The 23,449-nt window shown below is 43.9% G+C and overlaps 1 protein-coding gene across 1 annotated transcript in view; it reads left to right on the top strand.

The window, feature by feature from the left end:
- COX10 (cytochrome c oxidase assembly factor heme A:farnesyltransferase COX10) overlaps positions 1-23,449 on the top strand; it is a 486,623-nt gene that overhangs the window by 89,947 nt on the left and 373,227 nt on the right. Inside the window, exon 4 of the mRNA XM_069200344.1 lies at positions 1,792-1,916. Within this exon, the coding sequence (XP_069056445.1) occupies positions 1,792-1,916 (125 nt within the window). The remainder of the gene's footprint in view (positions 1-1,791; positions 1,917-23,449) is intronic.

Genomic DNA, 23,449 nt, shown 5'->3' with positions numbered 1-23,449 from the left:
TTCTGGTCAGAAGTGCCATTAACTTTCAAGGGTATTTCATCTTACAAATAGAGCATCTTGCGCAAAAAAGTAGTTTTAGAAAACACTCCGCCTGATGAGGAAAAGCTAATAAAAATGTAATTTCCACTAGGGGTGCCGACCTCCTTAATGAGATGTCAGTGAGTCCTGCACAATTTACTTAATAAAGTTAATCAGAAGAAATCAATCAGCTGAAAGTGTAATTACCACAGTGGCAATATCCCATTTCAGGTTTGCATAACTAGACGATTTGTCGATCTAGGGCGCCCTCCTCTCTCTGTAAATTAGTGCTAAATTTGCTTTAATTAATGGCTGCAAAGCACATGGTGATAACTTCTTTTTTTAATTAAAATCTTGTCTACATGTCGACGTGTGATTCATAAAATCCCAAAATTAATGTTTTCTGTCTCAAAAATGCAAATTCAGTCTGCGTCGGAAGTCTGCTCCTGATGCGCGTGAGGTGATGGATGCCAGGGTATGAAATGAACGTTTTACTAGCTTTATTTAAGAGAACTGCAAATCAAATCGGTTAGCTTTCTTTTTTCACAGCTATTTCCTGAACTTTTATCCGTTCACTTTAAATGTATGTTGTTGTCTTTGACACATTTGTGCGGTCTCTAAAGAGAAAACGGTTTATTCCTTGGAAGCACACAGTCAGCGCATCGAGGCCATAGTGGCAATGCCGCGCAGTAACACAGCATCTGATCCCAGTGGTGATCCCACTGTCTGCACTCTCTTCACTCTGTAATACTGACGGGTGAGAGGTGTTGTAGTTGCACTAGCCAGTGGGTTTGTGGCCCCTGGATAGCTTGCAGATAGAGAAGCGTTCGCCATACTCCCCTTGGTCCTCTGTGTGTGAATTGGCATATCGTACATAAGCTGGCTGTGCTATGTCTGTGTGTGTCATGGCTATGATTTGGCTGCCAGCAACTGGTACCTGCAAAGATGGCTTCTGTGACATTGACAGTCTCCATGGCTCACTGCGCTGAATGTCCGGGGTGTTCGAATTTCGAGGTATTAAATTTAGAGGAATTATTTTGACCCATCCATGTGACCGAGCAAGCTGGTATTACCAAATTGGGTGAGATGCTCCCTAGTAGCGCATACTAAGCCTCATGCTGGTAAGCTTCCAGTCTTGCTGTTCTGCAGATGACCATGCTGGCCGAACTGGCTATGTCCAGGGCCTTAATTGTATTGTAATTGCATTTGTGCAGTGCTGTCTGTCCCCGGTGAGGCCAAGAAACACTTTGCACTAAGCAGCATGCTGCTCTGGGACCCAAGGTTAGTGGTACATTTTGGACTAGTCTTGTGCTCTTAAGGAAACTATTCCATGCATTTACTACAGTTTTGTTTCTGGTAGGTTAAATTAATAGGATTTGGAAATGGTTTTTAGTTGGGTAGAGTAGGGGAATTCATGAAGATGATTGCTCACATTAATAGATGAGCTACAGAAGATTAAATATAGGTAGGTTGCAAGAGTATGGCTTTCCAAAAGAGAGAGTTGTGATCTTTGAAATTTGCAAAAATACAATAAAATAAATGAAGGCAAATCTGTATGTGAGTTAGAGTAGGCTGTACTCGGAGAGTAGATACGTGCAGAAGATCGACATTAAGGAGAGGTTTGAGAAGGAAAGAGCAGAGGAGACAACTGTTATAAGGCAATTCCCATGTGCATGCCGGGTTGTAATACGTTAGAGGCATTTTTTTTTAGATAGCACACATTCTGTGGCAGCAAAACTGGAACCTAAGACTTTGCTCCTCTGTGTTTCGCAGCCCTGGTGGTGACTACTGCTGCAGCAGGCTATGCCATGGCCCCCGTGCCCTTTGACCCGAGTTGCTTCCTGCTCGCCTCCTTTGGAACTGCCTTGGCCTCCTGCGCTGCTAACAGCATCAATCAGGTTAGTTCATTTTTTCCAGTTCAATGTCTTTTCCATTTAGGGAACCTGACGAATCCTCATATGGAGAAGTGCCTGCGATGCTCTGAACTAGGGATCTTACTTGACATTATTGATGGGCGGCCTTACCTGGTCTCCAGGTTTACTAGGCCTCTACTTAACTACAATCAGGCATTTCTGTTCCTGGGCTTTATGAATAAACAGACTGTTATTGCATGGCTTCCGATTATGGGTTGTGTCATGCATTTGTATGAAAGAAAAACCTCAAGATTACTTTCAGAAATAATACTCTTCTTTTCGGGCTTATGTCTTGACATCTCCTTCCTTTCATATGTTCAACTCAAACGAGTGCTGCCATGCCTCCTTTCCTCCAGGGTATACATTGTTATAGAACTGGACCTCTCCTCATATGAGATGTGTTTAAACGTGCCTCGTTTTGGTCACCTCTATCCATAATATCCAGTGACTAACACCAATGTTTATCCACGTGGATAGTTGGTGTTAAGAATTGAACCAACTAATGTAGACTTAACCTTTATACCCAACACTCCAGATGGAGTTTAGACAACTGAGCACTGTACCAGAATGTGCCTCAGAACAAACCATGGCCTCTGTAAATGGCCTCTAAAACTGGAGAGGATGTTTTAGATGTGACCACCAAAATGCACCACATTACATGAGATTTTGTTTCCAGAATTGGTTACACTACTCCTTCAAGAAATAGTCTCAACAATTCTGAGATGCCTCCAGAAATTAGCATAGTTCTCCAGATGTGGATCCCAGAACTTACCATGGTACTTTAGGTCTGACTCAACTGGCTGCACCATTGTTCCGGTAACGGGGACATGGCTGCCGCTGTGGCCTCTCAGACTGTGCGCAGACCACCGATATAACCTACGGGTCTGGAAACAGTACTCCAAATGTGACTCCGAGAGCAGAGCACATACTACAGATGCACCTTCCGCAAACCTGGGTGCAGCGCTTAAGGTATGGGCCCCGGAGTTACACTGCACCAGATGTGACTCTTAGAATCGAGCACAGTATTCCAGTGTGCCTCCGATGCAGACCCAAACGGGGAGAATTCTCTCTTTGAGGCCTGCAGATGTAGTCCCATCAGTGTCATGTACTCTGCTAAGACGTTCTGAAGTTTTTACTTCTGTTTACGCACTAGTTTAGTATGCTACTTTAGCTTGCATATTTAGTGTTTTTTTTATTTTGTTATGATCAGTGTTGTTTGATGTGTGCAGCTAGAAATATTTACTGATTCGGGAGCGTGCCATTTGAAGGTATTAGTAGGTCCATTGCCTAACTTAAGTATTGTACGAGTTCATTGACAACATGGCATCATGTTTGGGTCTGGAGTATTCCTTTATACCGGACTAGCAGTAGGCCTGGTGCGTGGGTGTTGGTTTAGTGCGTAATAGATTGCGTTCTTGTGGTATAGTTTATAAAGAGTGAAGTACTGTTCTGATTTAGTGAGATTCCGTCATATGGTACCTCGGAGCTGATTTGGATGCACATGAGTTGTAATGACTAATGTGTACACATGGGGGTTGTGACTGTTTATGATTATTGTTGTGCATAAAAATAGTCTCTTTTTCCACTAACTACTCTTTTGACTCTATTCTATCAATCTTGTATAATCTAATCAAACAGCTCATTATCTTAAAGGGTACTGGATTGCCTGTTTGTAGGAAATGCCAGTTAATTTGCTAAGTTGTTGTAAATGCTTAAATTTTGGGAAAGGTAATTGTAACTGCTTCAAGATGGCAGAACTTGATTTATTGGTGCCGACTTTTTTTTTTATTATTTAGGTCTTCCTTGAGCTAGAGTTTGTTTAAGCCCACTACTTGCCAGCTTAAATGGAACTTGTAAAGCTATTCATTTCGTTTCTGTACGACTTGTTCGTCTGAGCAGAGAGTGCGTGCCAGCTGTCTGAGTTTGATGTGTGTGACTGCTGCCCTAGGCGGACACATGCGGCTGCTGCCTGAGCTGGGCAAATCCAGCTGCTGCCCTGTCTGTGAACATGTGTTTGCGGCTTGAGCTGGGCACATGGGACTGCTGCTCGAGATGGGCACATGCACGAGCTGGGCACATGCAGCCGTTGCACGAGCTGGGCACCTGTGGCTCCTTCACGAGCTGGGAACGTGCGGCTGCTGCACAAGGTGGGCATATGCGGCTGCTGCATGAACTGAACAGTCGCAGCTAGTACTTTAGAGTGATGTTTGGTGCTTATACCCAGACTACATATTTGTGGCTTCCAGAGGTTGTCAGTTGCTGCCCGAGGTCTAGATTTGTGGCTGCTGCTCAGCAGCGGTTACTGCAGGGAGTTGGGCATCAGCATCTTCTACCCGTTCTCAGTATCAATGGATGCTGCCTGTTGAAGGCATCTCACATGAGCACTGACCGATTGAGCTATATTTAACATAAAACGTGCATACCAACCTGTGGGGAACATATTAAACAAAATGATCAATACAACTTGTGACGTAGATTAATGAATCCCATATAATGTGTTTATCTATGTGTTGTCTTTGTAGTGCTTGAGAATGTACATTTTTAGAGTGATATGAAATCATCGAGTTAAGCCTAGGTTGCTCTTCAAGGGATGCCCCCTCCCACCTGGCTGAAGATGGCACGTGACTTTACTAATGCTCTGTCTACTAGACAAAATGCAAGGCAACAGGAATTTTAAGAGCAATATTATGGCTTTCGGTTTAAGCAATGCGTACTGTAGTAATCACCAATGTCTACTGGTTTGACAAATGAACTGCAACAAACGTCTCATTATTTGCATCCAGGTACCAGTCAATTTCGCTCACTCCTCCCAAGTTATCACCACCAAAATAGTTCATTAGACAACGCTTTAATTTTATAGGTCCACAAATCACTGCAGATATTATTCCTGTATATTAACTCTACACTTGGTGCTGACCAGAGAACCTTGCTACGATCCTAAATAAGGCATGCGAATAGAAAGATCTTCACAAATTTAAAGAGGCCCTTTAAAGTCAAGAGGAAGAACTCAAAAATATAATTGAGGGGCAAAAGACACCCTCAACACCTAAAATCACACTCTGTTCTACAAGATTTAACCAAAGAAAATTTTCATAAGGGTTGGATCCTTATCAATTTGAACAAACGTTCCAAGGTTTGAAAATATGCACCTCCTGGAATGATGAGATTAGCAGACACATGCACACATCATACACGTAGATGTGTTTCATCTCTCAAAATACATCTAGACCTCAAGAACTTTGTAGATTTGGTGTTAGCACACTACCTTTAGAAAAAAGGCACACATATCAGACTTGTTTGTGCACTATGCATGTATTTGATAGAGTATTCATATTAAGATCATTTATTGCACGTGTATATCTTTAGGAATGCGCTACCTGCATTTATGTAGAAAAATGAAAAATAAGCAGTTCAAGTAGAAAATCTGTATTTGGTGAGCTGAAGAGAAGCCAGATCAGTATATTTCAACGTAGCAATTACATTGCTATAACTGTCTCAAGGATGAACATTCACATTTACTTTCAGGAGAATCACGTACGAGTAGTTCTCGTCAGCACAGTGTCCACAAACGCCTGATCAGTCGATGGCTCAGTAGCTGACAATGGGGTTGGTTCTTTATGTCCCAGATCTTAGGCTGTGGGACTTCCTTTAACTCGAGCCTGAAGAGATGAACCACTGCATCTCTTCAAAAGGTTTCCTTTCCCTCTATGTAATCCCCCTTCTGTTTCACTGAACAGCCTGCCTTTCTTTGTTGTCTCAAATGTTCATCTTTACACCATACATTATGTCCTTTCATTGACCATTCAATTAACATCTCCCATCACTAGACCCTAAACTATTATTTTTTTCTGCCTTAAAAAAAAATGATAGAAAGCCATTGACTTTCCCTCGTAGGGTGGAATTCTGCTGTGTCGAGGAAGTGGGTCTGGGTGAAGCTGGGCACGTAATGCTGTAGCGCCCAGGGTGGTCTCAGAGTCTGGAAATACACTGGGCACCTTTCCACTTAAGAAGCCACTGATCTTGTTCTGTCCTCGCCTGGATCTCAGAAACTCAATATGCAAGCTTTTCAAATTAGTCTGTGCATCTTTCACTTTGCTCACAGTTCCAGTGCAGCAAGGGGCAGATGGTGGGGCTAATCTATCAACTGCAACACCCACTTTAGTCCTGTGTCATAGCAATGCTATTTCTTCTTTACGCAGCAACTGGCGCAGAGAAAGGACCATGTTGAAATGTGTGTCCTTGATTACCTTAACTGCTGATAGAGGGTCTTCTCTTTCCCAGGAAGCCCCCTCGCCTGCCATCCTTCACATAGCACTGCCAGCTCTGCTTCTCGTCCTGGTGAAATTTCAGCTGTGCTGTTGCTGATATTAATCCACCCTCCTTAAGGGAAGTTGTGACTCCAATCTTAGGACACTGGCAGTCGGTTGCGTTCAGTTTTTGCCTCTCAGCTGATTTACTAGCTCTTTTAGTTTGAATCTTTGTAACCTACATTTCATGCCTACTTCTCTGAAGAACATCCCTTGCCTGGTGGTTAGCCATCAGTGCTCCCTCTGGCGGTTCGACAGGGCGTGAAACCTGGCATTCAGGAGGAAGCTAAACCTAATTCTGTGTGCTCTGCTTTTTATTACGTTTATAGCTGTGTCGTCATCTTGCATGATGTTGCGGGGTTATTGATAGTTCTGACTTTTAATGTGGTTAACATAGCCTGTGTTGTTCTTTTTTTAGTTTTATTTATGATGTTGCGGAAAATGTGGGTGAGATACCTTAATTGGTAATTTATATAATTTTGAAGTGCATCAGTTCTACTGGAGAAATTGTTCTGATAAATATTTATAAGTACATGTTTATATAAACTTGAGCACTAATACCAGCACCATGTTTGTTCAAATTGTGTGATCTTGGGGACGTGGCTTTCACACCCTGTGGCTTGTGTGCAAAGAGTGGGCTGCTTGGGTGTGCATTGATTTCCACTAGGCAGAGACACTCGCTCTTTGTCCGTTCTGCTCTGTAGACGCTGACCGTCTGCACCATGTCACCATGCCCACCAACATGCCAAGGATAGCAGAGGTGATGCTGCACACCGTTTCAACTCTTGCTGCACTCCTTCATCTGCAGCATCTTCCTGTTTGTTATTTGTTGGACAGGTAGTGGAAACTCCGAGAAGCAAGCAAAACTGGTAGGGCCTTCATGACTCCTAGAGCTAGTACTGGGGTACCAAAGAGCAAGCCACGTGACTCTCTGCTTCCTGTGGCTAACCCCACGTGGCGCCATTGGTGTGCACCAGAGGTCATAGCTATAACACACCTGTTCCATAACCCCACTCCCTCTGAAAACATGACTGAACTGCTGTGAGAGTGTTTCTACCTCCCTCTTTTAGCAGTTTCTCGTTCTCGCTAAAAAGTGTTCACATGGCAAATCTTGAAGTATCCAATTTCTGCATTTGCTCGTGACTATCCAAGTCCGTGTATTTTTTTTAATGTGTTTTTTGCGTTTTTTCAATAAAGCACGTAAACACAGGCATGTTTTGTAATTGAACAATATATCTGCAGCAGCTTAAATGCAAGTTTGTTATATCTGAAGACAACAGCAGTTGTAGAATTTCTAACATCTTTCTTGGCGTGTCCATTTCTCATACCGTTTTCAGGACTCATCACAATTACTGCAGTGCAGTCGCATCTTACTCCATCTCTAGGTGCTTTTTGTGGACCTTTTGTTGTAGCCTTTCGCTCTCCAAGTGTTCTTCCTAACCCCACTAATGGAGACCTCACCAATAGTCTGAGCCTCATAACTTCACATCCAGTAAGCGGCACTGGAAAAGCCTATTCCCCATTTTAATCCCTTCTCACAGAGTTAATCAGCAATACTGTGGTTCTGCTGTCATGGTGGTCTGACGTCATGAGGGTCAATCACTCATATCGGCAAATCCGGCCACTCCACCAGGTTGTCTGTAATCCTATTATATTTCTGATCGAGTTTAATATGTTGCTCCTCCGCCAGCGCCTATTGCAGCATTCCCCTCCAAAGGTGACTTCTTGGCCCTCTTGTTTTTGACCAGTGTATGGTGATCCGAACTTTAAGCTCCGATTAGCTAAAGCTAAGATAGTACGTAAAGCTGCAGACCGTCGTGCCGTTTCATTTTGAAAATCCCCGCTATGCAGTTTGATAGCATTGTTGGGTAGAGACCCTGTCGCCTTGCGTAATCCTGTCACCACTGTATTCCAAAATTCACTAATAGTTGAACATCCACAAACCATGTGAAGGAAGTATGGTATGTGTATCCTGAATCTAATAGATGCTGTTCATCTCTCTGGTTGTATTTTGGTGACTGTGGTGTGAGATAAGTTTTATGAAATTAAAAGAACTGGTTAAAGCTGTGCATTAGTAGATAGCTTTTTGACCTGTTCACAAGCTTTATTCCAGTCCATGCCCCTCAGCGAATCCAGGCAGTTCAGCCATCACCTTTCTCTTGCTTCTGTGGTCTCCCCCTGTCTGCCTTGGGTAGAGCTGTGTGTATATTCAGACTCAAAATAGACTGATGAAGTGTACTCGTGATAAGTTCTGAAAGACATCCCATTATGTAGAATGCAGTGCCCTCACTCACGTTCGTGGCACGCTTCATCATAGGACATGCTGCAGCAAAGACTTATGTTCCCTGGTAGAGCCCCTACAGAAATTGCACTCTAGATTTATTTCACAGATAGGAACTCATATGGTTAAAACTGTACAAAGAAATACTCAATCAGTTCCATTTTATTTTATTATTTCTTTGAACGAAGATATATGTTCGCCACAAGACTTCTTCCCTCACCTGACTCAGCACCATTGACATCATGTTGGTTGTGGGTGAAGCATCTGGTATGGGTGTCCAAATGCCCCTCCCCGTACATGTCAGTTTATCATGTTGAAGAAACTGGCTGCTGCCCTCCCTAAATGCTTCCTGTACTACAAATCTCCCACTGTCTCACATCCCCCTCCAGCCACACGTTATTGGCATCTTCTTCATTATGTCTTTGAAAGGTCTGGCGTGCCATAGGAGCTTATCTGGGGTGAAATGTGGATGTCTCAGAACTATTTTTTACCACCTTTCATATATATGGTCCACATCTCCCAAACCATATGTTGGTGGTCGCATGGGATACTGCACCCCATAATACATTCATCTTACAGTGCATATGATGGGTTAGTTCCAGTCAAAAGGTCTTGCTCCCAGTTGGGGCCATCATTAAATCAGCTCACAGCGTATTGCAGCTAGTATCCTTTATAGTATAGGAAAAGATCAGAGAGCCCAAGTCCCCCATAGAGCCAAGGCAGTTTCAAAGTGGCCAGTTTAACCCTACCGTGGTTGCCTGCCCAGTTTTGTGGCATGTGGCACATAGAGCTCCACAGTACGTAGGGGCAGTGTGGCAAGATGATAAATTTAGTGGAATCTTACCCATGATCAACTGGGACAGCATGATCCAGAACTCAACCAAATGCTTTAGCCTTTCCAAAACTGTGCCCAAGATGAGCTTGTGTTGTGTCGCTGCCCATTCATTCTGTGAGACCTGAATGCCCAGGTACCAAAACTTCCTGTTTGCCATTGTACACTGAGCACCTTACTCCCTTTAAGAAATCCTAACAGGTATAAATTCCACTTACCTAAATTGGTGAGTAAACCAGATGCTCCCCCTGAATTTAACGAGCTCCTGCAGAAGGAGTGGGACCGAATGCTCAGCATCCCTCAACTATGCCAGGATGTTCTTCTCATACAAGACATTGTGCATCCTACTTCCCACTGCTTTGCCCTTCAGCAGCCCGGCATGCAATCTGCATCCTAGTGGTTTTCTGGATAATACAAACAATAATGGCAATAAAAGACACCTTTGCTGGATCCCCCTTTCTACTATCCAGCTATCTGATATCAAGCCACCTGTCGATATCCTAGCTCTAGTTTGTAGTCATTTGATCCTGCTCAGGAAATTTGGGTCAAAGCTAATTCACTTCAGTACCAACAATTCATACTCCCATTTGACCATATCAACTATGCCTTTGAAATCCAGAATTGCTAGTTTATTAAGTGTCACTGGACAAAGAGAGGGATTGTGGTATATTTGTCAGAAACCTTCTATTGTGCATGATGCTTCTACCCAGGATAGACTTATATTGGTCTGTGTTCACCATCAGTAGCAGGGAATAGAAGGAGATATACGCTGTCTCCCTATCTAGCTTTGGTATCAGCATGCTCATGCTTCCTGCATAGTGGAAAGAAGGCAACCGTCCACCCACACTTCCTCATGCACCTTAATTAGCTTGCTCACTAACTTTCCAGGAGCGCACTGAAACAAATCTACTGGGATGACATCACTACCTAACATTTTGTTTAATGCCCTGAAGTGCATTAATTATCTCTGCTTTTGTAAGATTTGTTTAACTTTCTAATCAATTGTTGTGCCCAGCCTTGTTCCTCACCCTCATAATGTAGGAGTAAGGCTTGTCACTTTTTAAAAACCATGCAAACATACAATCTGTCTTGCTCACTTCTGTATGTATGTATTTTTCCAGTTTAGTTCATGTGTCATTTATGTGCCTTTTTACCTCCATTAGTTATGGCATTTCTCCTGCAGCTATCACAATCTGTTTTTCCGGGCCCATAAGTAGAGCACCCTTCTCCACAAATGTACATTGCAATTGCATCTTAGTACCATAGACTTGGGCCATACAGTGCCCCCTGAATGCCACCTTAAAGGCTTCCCATTTGACAACCCTGCTTTTTGTTGATTCCTCATTATGGTGGAAGAACTTGTCTAGGTAAACTGCATCTCTACACCTCTTGAGATCCTTTCAGATCTTGAGATCCCATTTAATCAACAGGATATCGTCTCATCTACTTCCCAAAAAAATAACCACTGGCTGTAAATCTGCGCCCCCAGCTAGTCTGCTGTAACGTGCTTTTCCACCGTCACATATATGTGGCCCAACAGCAGCTAATGGTAGCAATTGCCCTTATCTACAACGGTAACTGGGTGAACGGGATTAATTGAGCCTCATTTTAAAAAGTTGAATACAAACATTTATGTGTCCAAACGGACACTGCTTTTCACTATGTGAATGACTTGGAGGAGGCATGCTGTCATGGACGTGTTTTCTGCTTTAGTCATCTCGGACATATTTTGCCATATTTTGATGAGACTGCAAATTTTTATGAACTATTCTTTACAATAAAAGCATTAATAAAATACACGAGTAAATAATAAATGTTTTAGTATGTGGATCTGAAATTTGGGAATTAGGAATAAAAATCAGTGCTGTATTTTCCATAAAATCTCTAGTTAGAAATTCTATTAGAAACAATAAAAAATGTAGATCTCTCTAGATTGATAAAGGGGTCAATGGGAGTTATTTAAAGAAAGGCTGGATATGTGAAGGGTGGAGGATTTTTTGTTTCATATAGCTGGTCTTTTGGCCCAAATTCATTGTGGTGTTTAGTAGTTATGTACAATGAAAACTAAGTAGCCTCCATTGTCATCTTCCCATCGCACTCCTTTGCTGCCTATTAAACAAGGGAATATCCAAGCATTAAAAGCAGAGAGGATGAATTTTAAGAGTTTTCCTTATAATACTCTCTTTTCATCTTCAACAATGCTATGGAAGAATCCTGATTATTATTGTAATCTGAAGATGCCAAGTTTGTGTTCAGCAATCACAAATGTAGTCTGTGAAAATGTGCTTGTGTATTGGTTTTTAGCTTATAATCTCCTAGATAAAGGCCTGCAAGGAACTTTGTAGTGTCGACAGGCCCATGTTGAATGTTTCTGTTTTTTTATGTCTCTCCTACACAGCGCATTCACTATGCTGCAAAATATATTGTTACAATTATCTGGTTTACAACCTACCCTCAGAATGCCATTAGTTGTTTTCCTTGTCATTCATTTGCAGTCTTTACATTGTTTAGCTTCAGTAGGCTTCCGTTCCCTTATTGTGTTAGTTCCTTGCTACAGCATGGACAAAGTACATGTGTTCTTCTTTGTCTTTGTTTCTACTCATCTTTTTCCAAAGCTCTATTTTTTTAATTTTCTAAGTGTTTCAGTAGTACTCCTAGACGTGCAGTGGGCTTTCCTACTCAGGAATATGGCTTATTTATGTTGCTTTCACCCTATATGCTGTCTCAATTGACGCTTTAGTTGCTTTCACCCACAACTATACTACTGTATGCCACTCTGTTGTATGTCACTTTACTCTGTCATTCCATTCTGCGGCCTCCACTCTGTGCCAGTATACACCACTTCACTCTATGGCACTCCACTCTATACCACTCCACTCTACACCGTGCCGCTGTACGCCACACCATTCCACTCTACTCCATGCCATTCCACTCTATGCTACTGTATGCTACGCCACCCAACACTATGCCACTCTACAACACCCTACTCTGCTCCACCCTACGTCACTTTACTCTAATGTCACCCTACTTCACTTTACTCTAATGTTTACCACTCTACTCTATGGAACTATACTCTACTGTATGCCACTCTCCTGTACTCTGAGTCACTCTACTCTACTCTGTGCTACTCTACTGCCACTCTATGGCACTTTGCTCTACACCAGGTGTTGCCACTATACTCAATTCTACTCTATGCTACTCCGTTCTACTCCACAGTACACTCTACACCACTTTTCTCCACGCCACTCCATTCTACACCACTCTGCTCCATTCTTCATCATCTCACTGTACGCCATGCCACTCTTCGCCGTTGCACCCTACTCCACGCCACTCTGCCACACTCAACCCCACTTTACTACACTGCACTCCACTCCCCCCACCCCATTTCACACCACTCTGCGGCACTCTACTCTCCAACACTCACACAACTGTGCCACGCCACTCTATACCAATCTACTTTACACATCTCTACCACTCCACACAAATTTACTCTACTCCCTCATCTCTGTGCCACACCACACTGACACTCTACTCTACGCCACTCTACTCTACTCCACTCTGGGCCACACCACTCTAGGCTACTCCACTTTACTCTGTGCCACTCTACTCCACAGCACTCTACTCCACGCCACTCTGCTGTGTGCCAATTCACTCTACACTATGCCACTCTACTCTGTGCCACTCTACACTGCTCTACTCTTGCTCCACGCTCCTGTACAATATGGCTAAAAGATATTGGCAAAGTCAGTAGCTCTAACATAGGCAAGACCTATTGGCTTTGCCAATGCTTCTCTAACTCTGCTGTGCAGTATATGTTTTTCTCCTTTTTGTAGTATGAAGCAGTACTGATTACTTTTTGTGGAACTTAGGACCCTGTTTTTTGCTAATTCTACAAAACAAGAACTGATGTGGTGGAGAGGAGGACTTCTCCAAAAATCACCTCATGGACTTTATTCTAGATGTCTGAGGGTTCAGGCATTTCTTCTTCAGATGTCCCACTCATAAAAACGCATTACCTAGTTTCTTGCCATCATGGCTAAAGGTAGTAAAGCTATGGATGGGGTGATTCTTCTGGCCCTTATTTATTTTCTTCTCGAGTCCAGCTTGACTCTCCATTTACATTTCCTTATTCATGGTCTACTTCATTCCTGAATCCTCTAGCAGAAGCCTCCAGCTATCATTGGCCTTCAGGCTGCACTATTTCTGCACCCCTGTGAATGGCTGTGATGCCGTCTCTGACTGGTTACGGTGTACCTAACTTTAAGCAGCACTCGTGGATAATGTTTCGTAACTAATGCATGTTGTATGAAAGACATTGTGGTGGAGTTAGACTGCTCGCATAGACTGACTACTATGAATTTATTTTGCTGTCAAGTCATTGGAATGTATACCTTTTGAAGTTGTGGCTAGGGCTGTAAAATTGTGTTTGGTGCGTCTTGGAACCTGTTTGATTTCTAGTTGTAAGCTAGGGAATAGAACAGCCTGTTTGTTTGATTTAAAACCATAAAAGAAATATGCTCTGGTATTGTGTTCAGCTTGCCAAAGCAAATGTGTTCTGTATGGGGAAAAGCTGAATAAAAACAGTTGAGAATGTACCTATTAGGAAACTTAAGCACACATGTTGGGCGGGTTGCCACCTGGGCATTATTCTCCAGACTTGAATGGTTGGCACGGCTGCGTGAAGAGTATTAAATGAAATTGGAGCTACATCTGCGGGATAGTAATCCTTAAAATACAAATTTGACAGTAAAAAAAAAAAAAATACAAACATAAGCAGAGCTCACAGCTTGGAATTTCTGACGGTTCCACAAGTGTGAGAGAGTCTTAATGCAGTGTGGAAGAGCCCAACATTTCCATAGGTATCCTAGTGCAGGGGGGAGCTCACTACAATTATTGTATTCTGACATTTCCCAATTGTCGCTCCGTCCTTTAATTCAGGATATCACCTGGCTATTTCTTTACTTTGGAAAGGTGTTAACGAAACATGTTTGGGTGAATTTTCAACTTTGAGCCCAGCGTTTTAATTCTCTTGTCGCCTTCTCCCTCCCCCCCACCCTCTTATGGGATCAGGAGAAATCACAAAGTGATCTCTGAGCCAAAGTGAGATGCGATGCTCGGAGCTGTTGCACAAAATTATGTCATAGCTAGAAGGTATGCATTGTAATATTGGAAGTGGTGTGTATGATTTGTTTGGTAAGTTATTCGCATCAATATTTTATTGGCGCTTGTTTAATTATGTGATTGATTGAAAGAAACTGAAGTTCACTAATTATCCAACCATCTTCCCCTTATCCCCACATACCTGTGACTTCAGAGGCCTGCAATCAGTTCTTCGGTCTGAGCTTTAGTTCTTTCAGAGAGAAGGATAATTTCTTTAGTTTCTTTATCGCCACAGCCCCATCACACCTCAATTTCACCAAACCACGCAGGCTAGGAACCTAGGCGAAAGGTGTGCCTGAATTTGCAATCATGTACCTAATAATCTAGTATACCTTATTTGTAGGTGAGGGAGTCACTTTGTCATTAATATAGCACAGGCTTCTCCAACAAATAGTCTGTGAGCTACTGGTAGCTCTCCAGCTACCTGTAAAGAACTCTTGCATGAGCATCACAGCCTACTAAATTAGAAGCATTTGCCTGATTGAATTACTATATTGTGATAATATATGCATGATAATATGTGCACAATGTTGCGCGAGTCTTGTATTCGGTATGTTGTATTCTTTTAAAATATGTATTGTGCGAGTTAGGAATGTCGTCTGGTGGAGGTTCCATACTGTGAGCAGTTTGCTGTTAGAGCCCACACTGAGAGGATGTTCCTGGCCGTGGGTGATATGGATGAATCTTCAGTTTACAAGAAGGAAAGTGCAGTCTCAGTTCTTGTTACATTTGGTGACGAGGGTGGGATGGGTGCTGTTCTCACGCAAAATGTTTTTGGTCATGAGCAGACAGTAGCTTTTGCCTCGAGAGCGCTTAAACAATTTGTATGCCAATACAGCACCATTGAACGGGAGGCGTTGGCTTATGTATGGGCAGCACAGAAATGTAAAACATGTGTGGGAAAGTAAAGCTGAATTATGCACTGACCATAAACCGTTGGTTTATATTTTCAAAAAGGTCACTGGTAACAATTTGTCAGCAAGGCTCAACAGACTAGGTTCTTCAGGGTAGACTGCCTGTCAAGGTTCCCACTTGATAATGATGAAGATGAAATGGGTGAGGATGATGTGGAGTGCTAGTAAATGCCATAGTAGATTTTGAATCTGCGATAAGTGAGAAGGATTGGAAAGATGCATATTCCAAAGACAAGGTGTTGTTAGAAGTCATCACATACACCACTAGTAAGTGGCCTGACGCCAGATGTCTGCAAGGGGAGTTAAAATGTTTTGCTCGGGTAGCAGATGATTTGTCAGTGGAAAATGATTTTATGATGATGGGAGATAAAGTTGTACCCCCTTCAGATTTGAAGACCAAAATCATAACAAGGGCACACCAGTGATATCTAGGCATAATGAAAACTTGTATGAAGATAAAACAGTAATATTGGTGACTGGCTATAGACACTCAGGTGAGGATTTTGATGGACAAATGCCCTGAATGTTTGCTTTCGGATGAACATTGGAGGTCAACAAAATTACCACAACATCCCACTCCACCTCCTGGTGGAGCTTGGGAAATAATTGGGATGGACTTTTAAGGGCCTTATTTGAATCTTGCCAAGATTATGAAATATGTGTTTTTAGTTGTGGATTATTATTCCAAGTGGATGCATTACACATTTGTAGATCCACCTGACACTGATTCAATCATAAAGTTCATTAAGCAAAACTTTTTGATTGAGGGAGCACATAAAGTGGTGGTGACTGATAATGGATAATTGTTGCCACATCTTGCAGAATCTTGACATTCAGCTAAAATGGTGGTGTGCCAAGAGTGAGTGAAAGAACACAGGTCAGTCACAGTTGTACAGTCACTCAAGAAGGATTTCAACTATTTAATCTCCTGTCCTTTCACTTTTCTCATGTCCTTTCACCATGCAAAAAGATGCATAATATTCAGCATTGTCAAGTCTGCATTGCCCACAAGCTTGTCTTACATATTCAGAAGTGTTGACTTTATGCCACAGTGGGGCCACAGCCTTTGGACAGCATCGCTGGATGTAAGAGCCTTACTCAGTATGAACCCCTGCTAGTTACTGTTGGTACATTCCATGCTGTTGTCTCTGTTGTTACAGGTGGGTGCTTAACATATGCAGGTCATTCTTGACCCTAGCCAAAAGTGGTAGCTCAAAGTGCAAAACGTATTCTTTCTGTATAAAAAGGATGTCAGCCCAAGACACGTTCAGCTGTATTGGGCCTCATTGTGAGGTGTAGTTTCAAGCCTATGTGGCACAGCAGGAATGATAACCACTTCTGGGGCGTACCCATCCCATTAAAGCACCTTGCTGAGTTACTGAACAGCAAAAAAGTGATGGATTCAACAGCTTGGTAAATGTCACTTTTTTCAAGCATTAAATGCTTGCATAAAGTGACATTTATCAAGCCGATGAATAAGGTCCAAAGGTTTCCATAGCTGTATAGTTATTAAAAACTCAAGAATTTCGCTGACTGCAGCATATATGGTAATTGGTTGATAGCTAGTCTTGGTCCTCTCAACTTTTTTAAAAATGTATACTAACTATTGGGTAGTGTTGCTTTGTTTTAAAGAGTAAGGACCCAGAGCCTCGTCATTTGAAAAGCTGTGAAACCTACCCTTTCAAGCCCCGAAAGCTAGGCCAAAGAACTAGCCGTAAATTTCACGCTTCTAGAAATGATTTCATTTCCTACAAGTTCATAACTCAGTTCCATTCCCTGACCTGTATTTCTCTTTATAAAGCTTCAATGACAATTAAAGTGCAATTGGATGCTAATTTGCAGTGGCTACTTAGCCACTGATTGGCCATTGCCACTAAAATATTCTCAGTAATTCCTGCGTAGATGATTTCCTCCCCTTCCCCGCACCCATGCAATCAATGTATGGAAAAGCCAAACATGCACAGAACGCCAGTCTTATGCCTACCTGTCATTGTCAGTCTGGGTTGATGTGCCTCCGGCTCAAAATGTTTGTTCGAGTCATGTGATTGATATTGGTGGGTGTTATTGGTAAAGCACATTACTTGCCATTTTAATGATGTCTCACTCTTCGGGTTTTCAAACGATGTTAATTGTTTGGTGGGAATTGTGGCCATGCTCATGCTTATGAATCCATGTTCCTGATCCATTGTCCTTTATAGATGATCAAGTGTCTGTATTCCCTTCCGTCATTTTCCTGCCCGAGTAGCAGTCATGCCTCTAACCTTGTCCTTAGGTCATTATTGATGTATTCTTGTCCTTCTTCCCTATTTGTGCACCATTGTTAGTGTTGTGTTTGTACCCGTGTCATTACCCTAATATCTGTTTTGATTCCAACTGTGAGAGGACGGTTCTGATTATCTGGTCCGCTCTGACTTTACTTTTGGATCACATGCTTTTTGACCTTTTACTATGAGGGAGCCTCATATTTTGGGTCTTACCCACAGTAAACCAATGGTAAAATGGACTGCATGTGTTTACCCCAGGTGCCGCCTTGTTAAGCACAGGATGCTGTGACGCAGAAAGGGTAGGAGGCCCAGGTCTGGTTACACGTGATCATGTGTGCACACGCATGTGCACCCGTGTGAGGACTGTGTGGAGGCGATTCCTGGTGTGCACTGTCCCAAGAAATGCGCTTAGGTAGCCTGGTGCAGAGTGGGTGATGACCTGGAGTAGGTCTTATGAGAAGGGTGTACACATGTGAGGTATAGTCTGTGTGCTTACTGTCTTGATTGTAGTAACAGTCCATCATATGTCAATGGGAAAGGCTGGCCTACGGCGCAACTCCAGTTCCCTAGGGTCCACACTCTCCAGAGTTGCACCAATGTACACTGTAACCTGTATTAACAGAATAATGTAGTAGGTTATAAAAACATATTTGTACAGTTTATGGGTCATCCAAGAATGTCCTCTTTCTCGTACTCCGCTCAATATTGAGGCCAATTTCTGCTCTGTCCAGCTGCAGGAGCAGGGCCTGCATCAAACAGCCAGCTATCATTCCGTGCCAGAAATCTGGCCTGGTCCAGGCTCCTCAGCAAGGAGGGACTCCTTGGAGGAATTTCTTGGAGAAGCCATGGCAGGATTGTAAGGGAGGAGGAGCTGAGTCTCTCAGAGCACATGTGGCAACTGACTCCTGGACGACACCATTTTGAGCTATCCCAGAAGACTGTGCAGCAAGATTGGGACAGGGGCAGTAAAGTGAGGTGGCACATCAGGATAGGCCAGAGGCGCAACCCTGCTGGACACTGACACCCCCATTTAAAAGGTCTTGCACAGGGGAGGCCTCTTTCTCTTGGCTGTGCTTCTCTGCAGAACACTGGGACTGTAGACGGGTGTCATAGACAGCCAGAAAGAAGAGCCCCCTGACTGGCCACTGGGCCATGGACTCCCCTCCCTGTGTGACCCTAAATCCAGTGGGGCACAATCCAGGGCCAAGTAAGCTGGTCCCCTTACACCTCCTGAGGACCAGTTGGAGGAAAGATTGGTATTACATAATGATTAACAACCAAGTGATGTCCTTTAGGGACTGTGTCAACTGCGCATCATTCTTATGTTGAAAAATGCATTGTGTATTATGATGAACCTTGGCCCACACCTTTAGAGGTGTGGGTAGACTGCATAGCGCATGCTGCGAGTAATCCTAGCAACACCACCCACTCCAGCCTGCTTAGACATGTTACTTGTTAATGGTTATTTGAGTAATGAGTCTGGCAGAGACTAGTGATCAAAGTAGATGTACTTTATTGCCAGTATCAGGTGCTTTCACTCCCAAGTTACAGTCAAATATTGCATTGCATTAGACTACAAGTGAATATTCTGCCATGAAGGTTGTCGGTTTATACCTCCTTTGGGAGAGACAAGAATGAATATGCAATGTCATCCAAAAGTAATTCCATCAATTTGTATTTATATTTGTATATTGTTGCATAGTATTGACTATTGTGTGTGTAATAAATCTACTTTTACTTTATCAAAAGAAAAAGCACAGACTGGACAATCATTTATTGAGTGTTATTCTTGTGTGCTTGTGAAAGGTGATTACTAGCTCACACAACCTCCGTTGAGTAAGCCTTGAACTGCTCTGCAATGCTACCCTATGAGAGTGAAGCGCTACAATGGGTGTTTGGTTTGCAGTAGTGGTCAAGTGCGGAGCCATTACTTGTGCAGGCCACATAATTAATGACCCACCCTCCAACACCATCAAATCCTGGGGCCAGCATCACGGAGTCTGCTAAGGAGTAGCTAGCAGGAGTGCACTAGCACGGGGATCCAGGACTGTTGGGGCCCCCCACACTCTAAATATGTTTGTATTTTACTACTCAAACGGGGAGTAGGAGGTGCATTTTCTCGGCTTACACCAAGACCCACGGCACTTTTGCTATGCTCTTTGCTCATTTAAGAGCCCATCTGTCTTTAAGGGAGTGAGAGCCATAGCCAGTATATGTGTTCTCTGTATCCCCACTTTCCGCTATAGGGCCCCAATGCTTTGCAGTCTTCGGTCTCATTTCCTCGCAATATCTCTGTGCCTGTGCATGTCAGTGCTCCCTCGTGTCTGTGTTCTAGTTTGTGTCAATGTTTGTGTGTCATCCTTACATTATGTCTGTGCTCCAGTGTCTGTATGATTCCGTGTCTTTTTGATCCAGTGTGTGCATGCTCTCCAGTGTGTCTGCGCTCCTGAGTGTCTCCTCTCCTGTGCCTCAGTTCGCTAGTGTATCTGTGGTTTTCAGTTTCTCTGCGCTCCAGCGTGTTTATGTTTCTGCTTGTCTTCCTTACAGTGCGTCCGTCTTCCAGTGTATCTGTGCTCCAGTGTGTCCATGCAAAAGTGTATTTGTGCTTCGGTGTCTCTGCTCTTGCCCGGCAGTTTGTGATGGACTTGTTCGCATAAGGAGCACAGTCAGTACCGATTTGAACAAGGCGGGCCTCTGGCTGGAGTGGTATGATGGGTGAAAAGTAATTTAATAAAATACAGCCCAAGTGATTGCCAGTGATTAATTTACGCATTTCATCCATCATGTTGTTTGTATTTATCTGCATGCCCATGTCCCCAGATGCCCTTGGCTTTTTGCACACCTGGCTCCCGGACGTGCCCATGTTCCAGTGTAGTACAGTCTGTGTTGTTCACAGTGGGTGATTGTGGGGCACTTAAAACCTTTAACAGCAAATTGACCAAGCTTGGAGGTAAGACCTATTGCATCACCCCAGTTCCAGATTCTGTTGCCGGGCCCATGGTAACTTCTTTGTATTCTCTGTACTTTTCGGTTTGACTGCTAAAGCATGTGGCCTTGTGAGCCTTTCCCTAACCATCAACGATTTGACAATGCCAATGTTTTTCAAGCACTCCCAAATAAATGATGACTTCTGGTTGGCGACACCACGACATGGTCCTTGTTAGTCCACCACACTCGCATCACCGTTTGCAGTTTTAAAATCATTGCAAAACCATGTGTTTTCCGGAATGGGAAATCAAAAGGTGCACCCTCTTAGTTTTGGACGCCAGCTCAAGAGCCCAGTGCAGGTGCCTTATGAGCAAACTAATTATAGGATATTTCATTTAATCTAACGAATTGGGAGTGTCACTTTCTTTCACCCTGGCAACTGATGTGTATGTGTCCTCGCGATGCACTTCTGAAACTGAGCAAGTTCTTGCAGAGGCCGTGGCGGGTTTCCAATCCAGAGTTCACTTTGAGGATACCTGTGGCGCAGTCTTATGAAGTTTTTTTTTTGACTGATCCATCGCACAAAGAAGAGTGGTGGCAGACCTGTAGCATGCAGCTTAACACCTTTTTAGACGAGTTTATGCAAGATTTGCACGAAATATGGTTTAGTATGCCAGTCACTATGATTTCAGGGAGTCTGATATTTCTTAACACATCCTCTCTCCTATGCTGAGTCACCCTGCTTGTGAATTTATACCAGTTCATGTTTTATTCTCTGCCACCAACTCTATAATAATTGTTTTAAAATAAAGATTATTTCATATTTTTCTTTGAAAGCTCCGAACATAGATCATAGCATCTCACCTCGCTTCTGGTTGACCTTGACATAGACAACAGAATCTCAATTACACAGGACTCCTTCTCATAGGCCCCAATTGACTCTCTCGAACCGCGGACCCTAACGTAGGCCAGCAAGAGGCCCTTGTATAAACCCCTAACTGACCCTCTCAGACAGTTCAGCAGACTCTGACACGCACACAGCAAGGCTGTTGCACACGACCCGCCAGATCCCCATACAGGACCCTACAGACCCTTGCACAGGACAGACGCTTACATGCATCATATGGGAAAGAGCCCAATAGCCCCTCAGATAGAACACAGCAAAGCCTCACGCATGATCCAACATTTAACAGTAGAATCTATCTCACTCCACTCTACCCAACCTACTCCACTCCATTGCAATCTTCCCCATTTCACAGCGAACTACTCCACTTCAGTTCAATCTACCCCACTCCACTCAGTCTAACCCAGTTCACTCTACCCCAATCTACTGCACTCCACTCAAATCTACCCCACTCTTCTCCTATCTACCCCACCCCACTCCAGTCCACTCCAATCTACCCCACTCCAATCTACTCCAGTCTACCCGAATCCACTCAACCCCAATCCAATCGACTTCACCCCACTCCAGTTTACCCCACTCCATTCCAAGCACCATCGCAATCTATCCAACTCTTCCACTCTGTTCTACCCCTCTCTACTCCAGTCTACCCCACTCCACCACAGTCTATCCCACTCCAATCTACCACACCCCACTCCAGTCTACCACACTCCATTCCAATCTACCCCACTACACACTACCATATTCCACTCCACCCAAATCCACCCACTCCACTCTTCCCCACTCCAGTCTACCACACGCTACTCAAATCTACTCCTCACCACTCCAAACTCACTCCACCCCACTCCAATTTACCCTACTCCAATCTACCCCTGCCCAGTCTACCCCAATCCAATCTACTCCATCTTCTCCAGTCCAGTCTACCTCACTCCACTCCAATCTACCCCACTTCACCCCACCAACCCTGCCATCTACAACGCCCCACTCTACCCCACTGCAATCCACCCCACTCCACTCTACTCCTCTCCAGTCTACCCCGCTCTAAACTACCCCACTGCAAGCATCCCTCTTCATTCCTCCTGTTCCATTCCAATTTAACCTAATCTAATCCACCCAATCTACCCCACCCTAATCTACCCACTACACTACACTCCAGTGTACCCCACTCCAGTCTTCCACCCTACACTCCAATTCAATGTATCCAACTCAATTCCACCCCACTTCACAACACTCTACCCAGTCCAGTCCACCCAGTCTACCCCACTCTACTCAACGTCAGTGTACCACACTTCATTCCACTCTACCCCACTCCACTCTACAAGAAACAGCAACTACCACGAGGCTGTAACAACGCATAGCCTTAACCACGCATGAGTTACAATGCATATGTCTTTACCATGCAGGCCTTTACAACAAATTAAGTTGTAAAGATATGCATGGTAAGGGCATACGTGTGGTAGTGGTGGTTAGGGCATATGTGTGGGAAAGGTGTGGGAAAGGCTATCAGCGTTGTTGGAGGAAACTGAAAGAGCTTTACATCCTGAGGTGATGGCAGGTTCCGGGAAGAGGGTTTACTGTTGCTCTGCGCCCCCGCCACTCCCGCTGCACTGCACCCCCCCCCTCTTGCTGCACTATTGCTCTGCGCCCCTCCCCACTCTCGCTGCACTTTTGCTCTGCGCCTCTCCCCACTCTCGCTGCACTATTGCTCTGCGCCCCTCCCCACTCTTGCTGCACTGTTGCTCCACACCACCCCACTCTTGCTGCACTGTTGCTCTGCAGCCCCACCCCCCCACTCTCGCTGCTCATTCTCTCTGCTGGGGGGAGGTCGGGTTCAGGCCGAATGCTGTTGCTCAGGAGTTTACCGCGGTGTGTCCGCGCTGTGCCACAGCCCCTGGCAGGGCTGGATCCCGGGCTCAGTGCGCACAGAGGCA

Source organism: Pleurodeles waltl, chromosome 7 (assembly GCF_031143425.1).
Source record: "Pleurodeles waltl isolate 20211129_DDA chromosome 7, aPleWal1.hap1.20221129, whole genome shotgun sequence".
Taxonomy (NCBI): Eukaryota; Metazoa; Chordata; class Amphibia; order Caudata; family Salamandridae; genus Pleurodeles; species Pleurodeles waltl.
The sequence above is the reverse complement of the archived record's forward strand: the minus strand, read 5'-3'. Positions and strand labels throughout refer to the sequence as shown.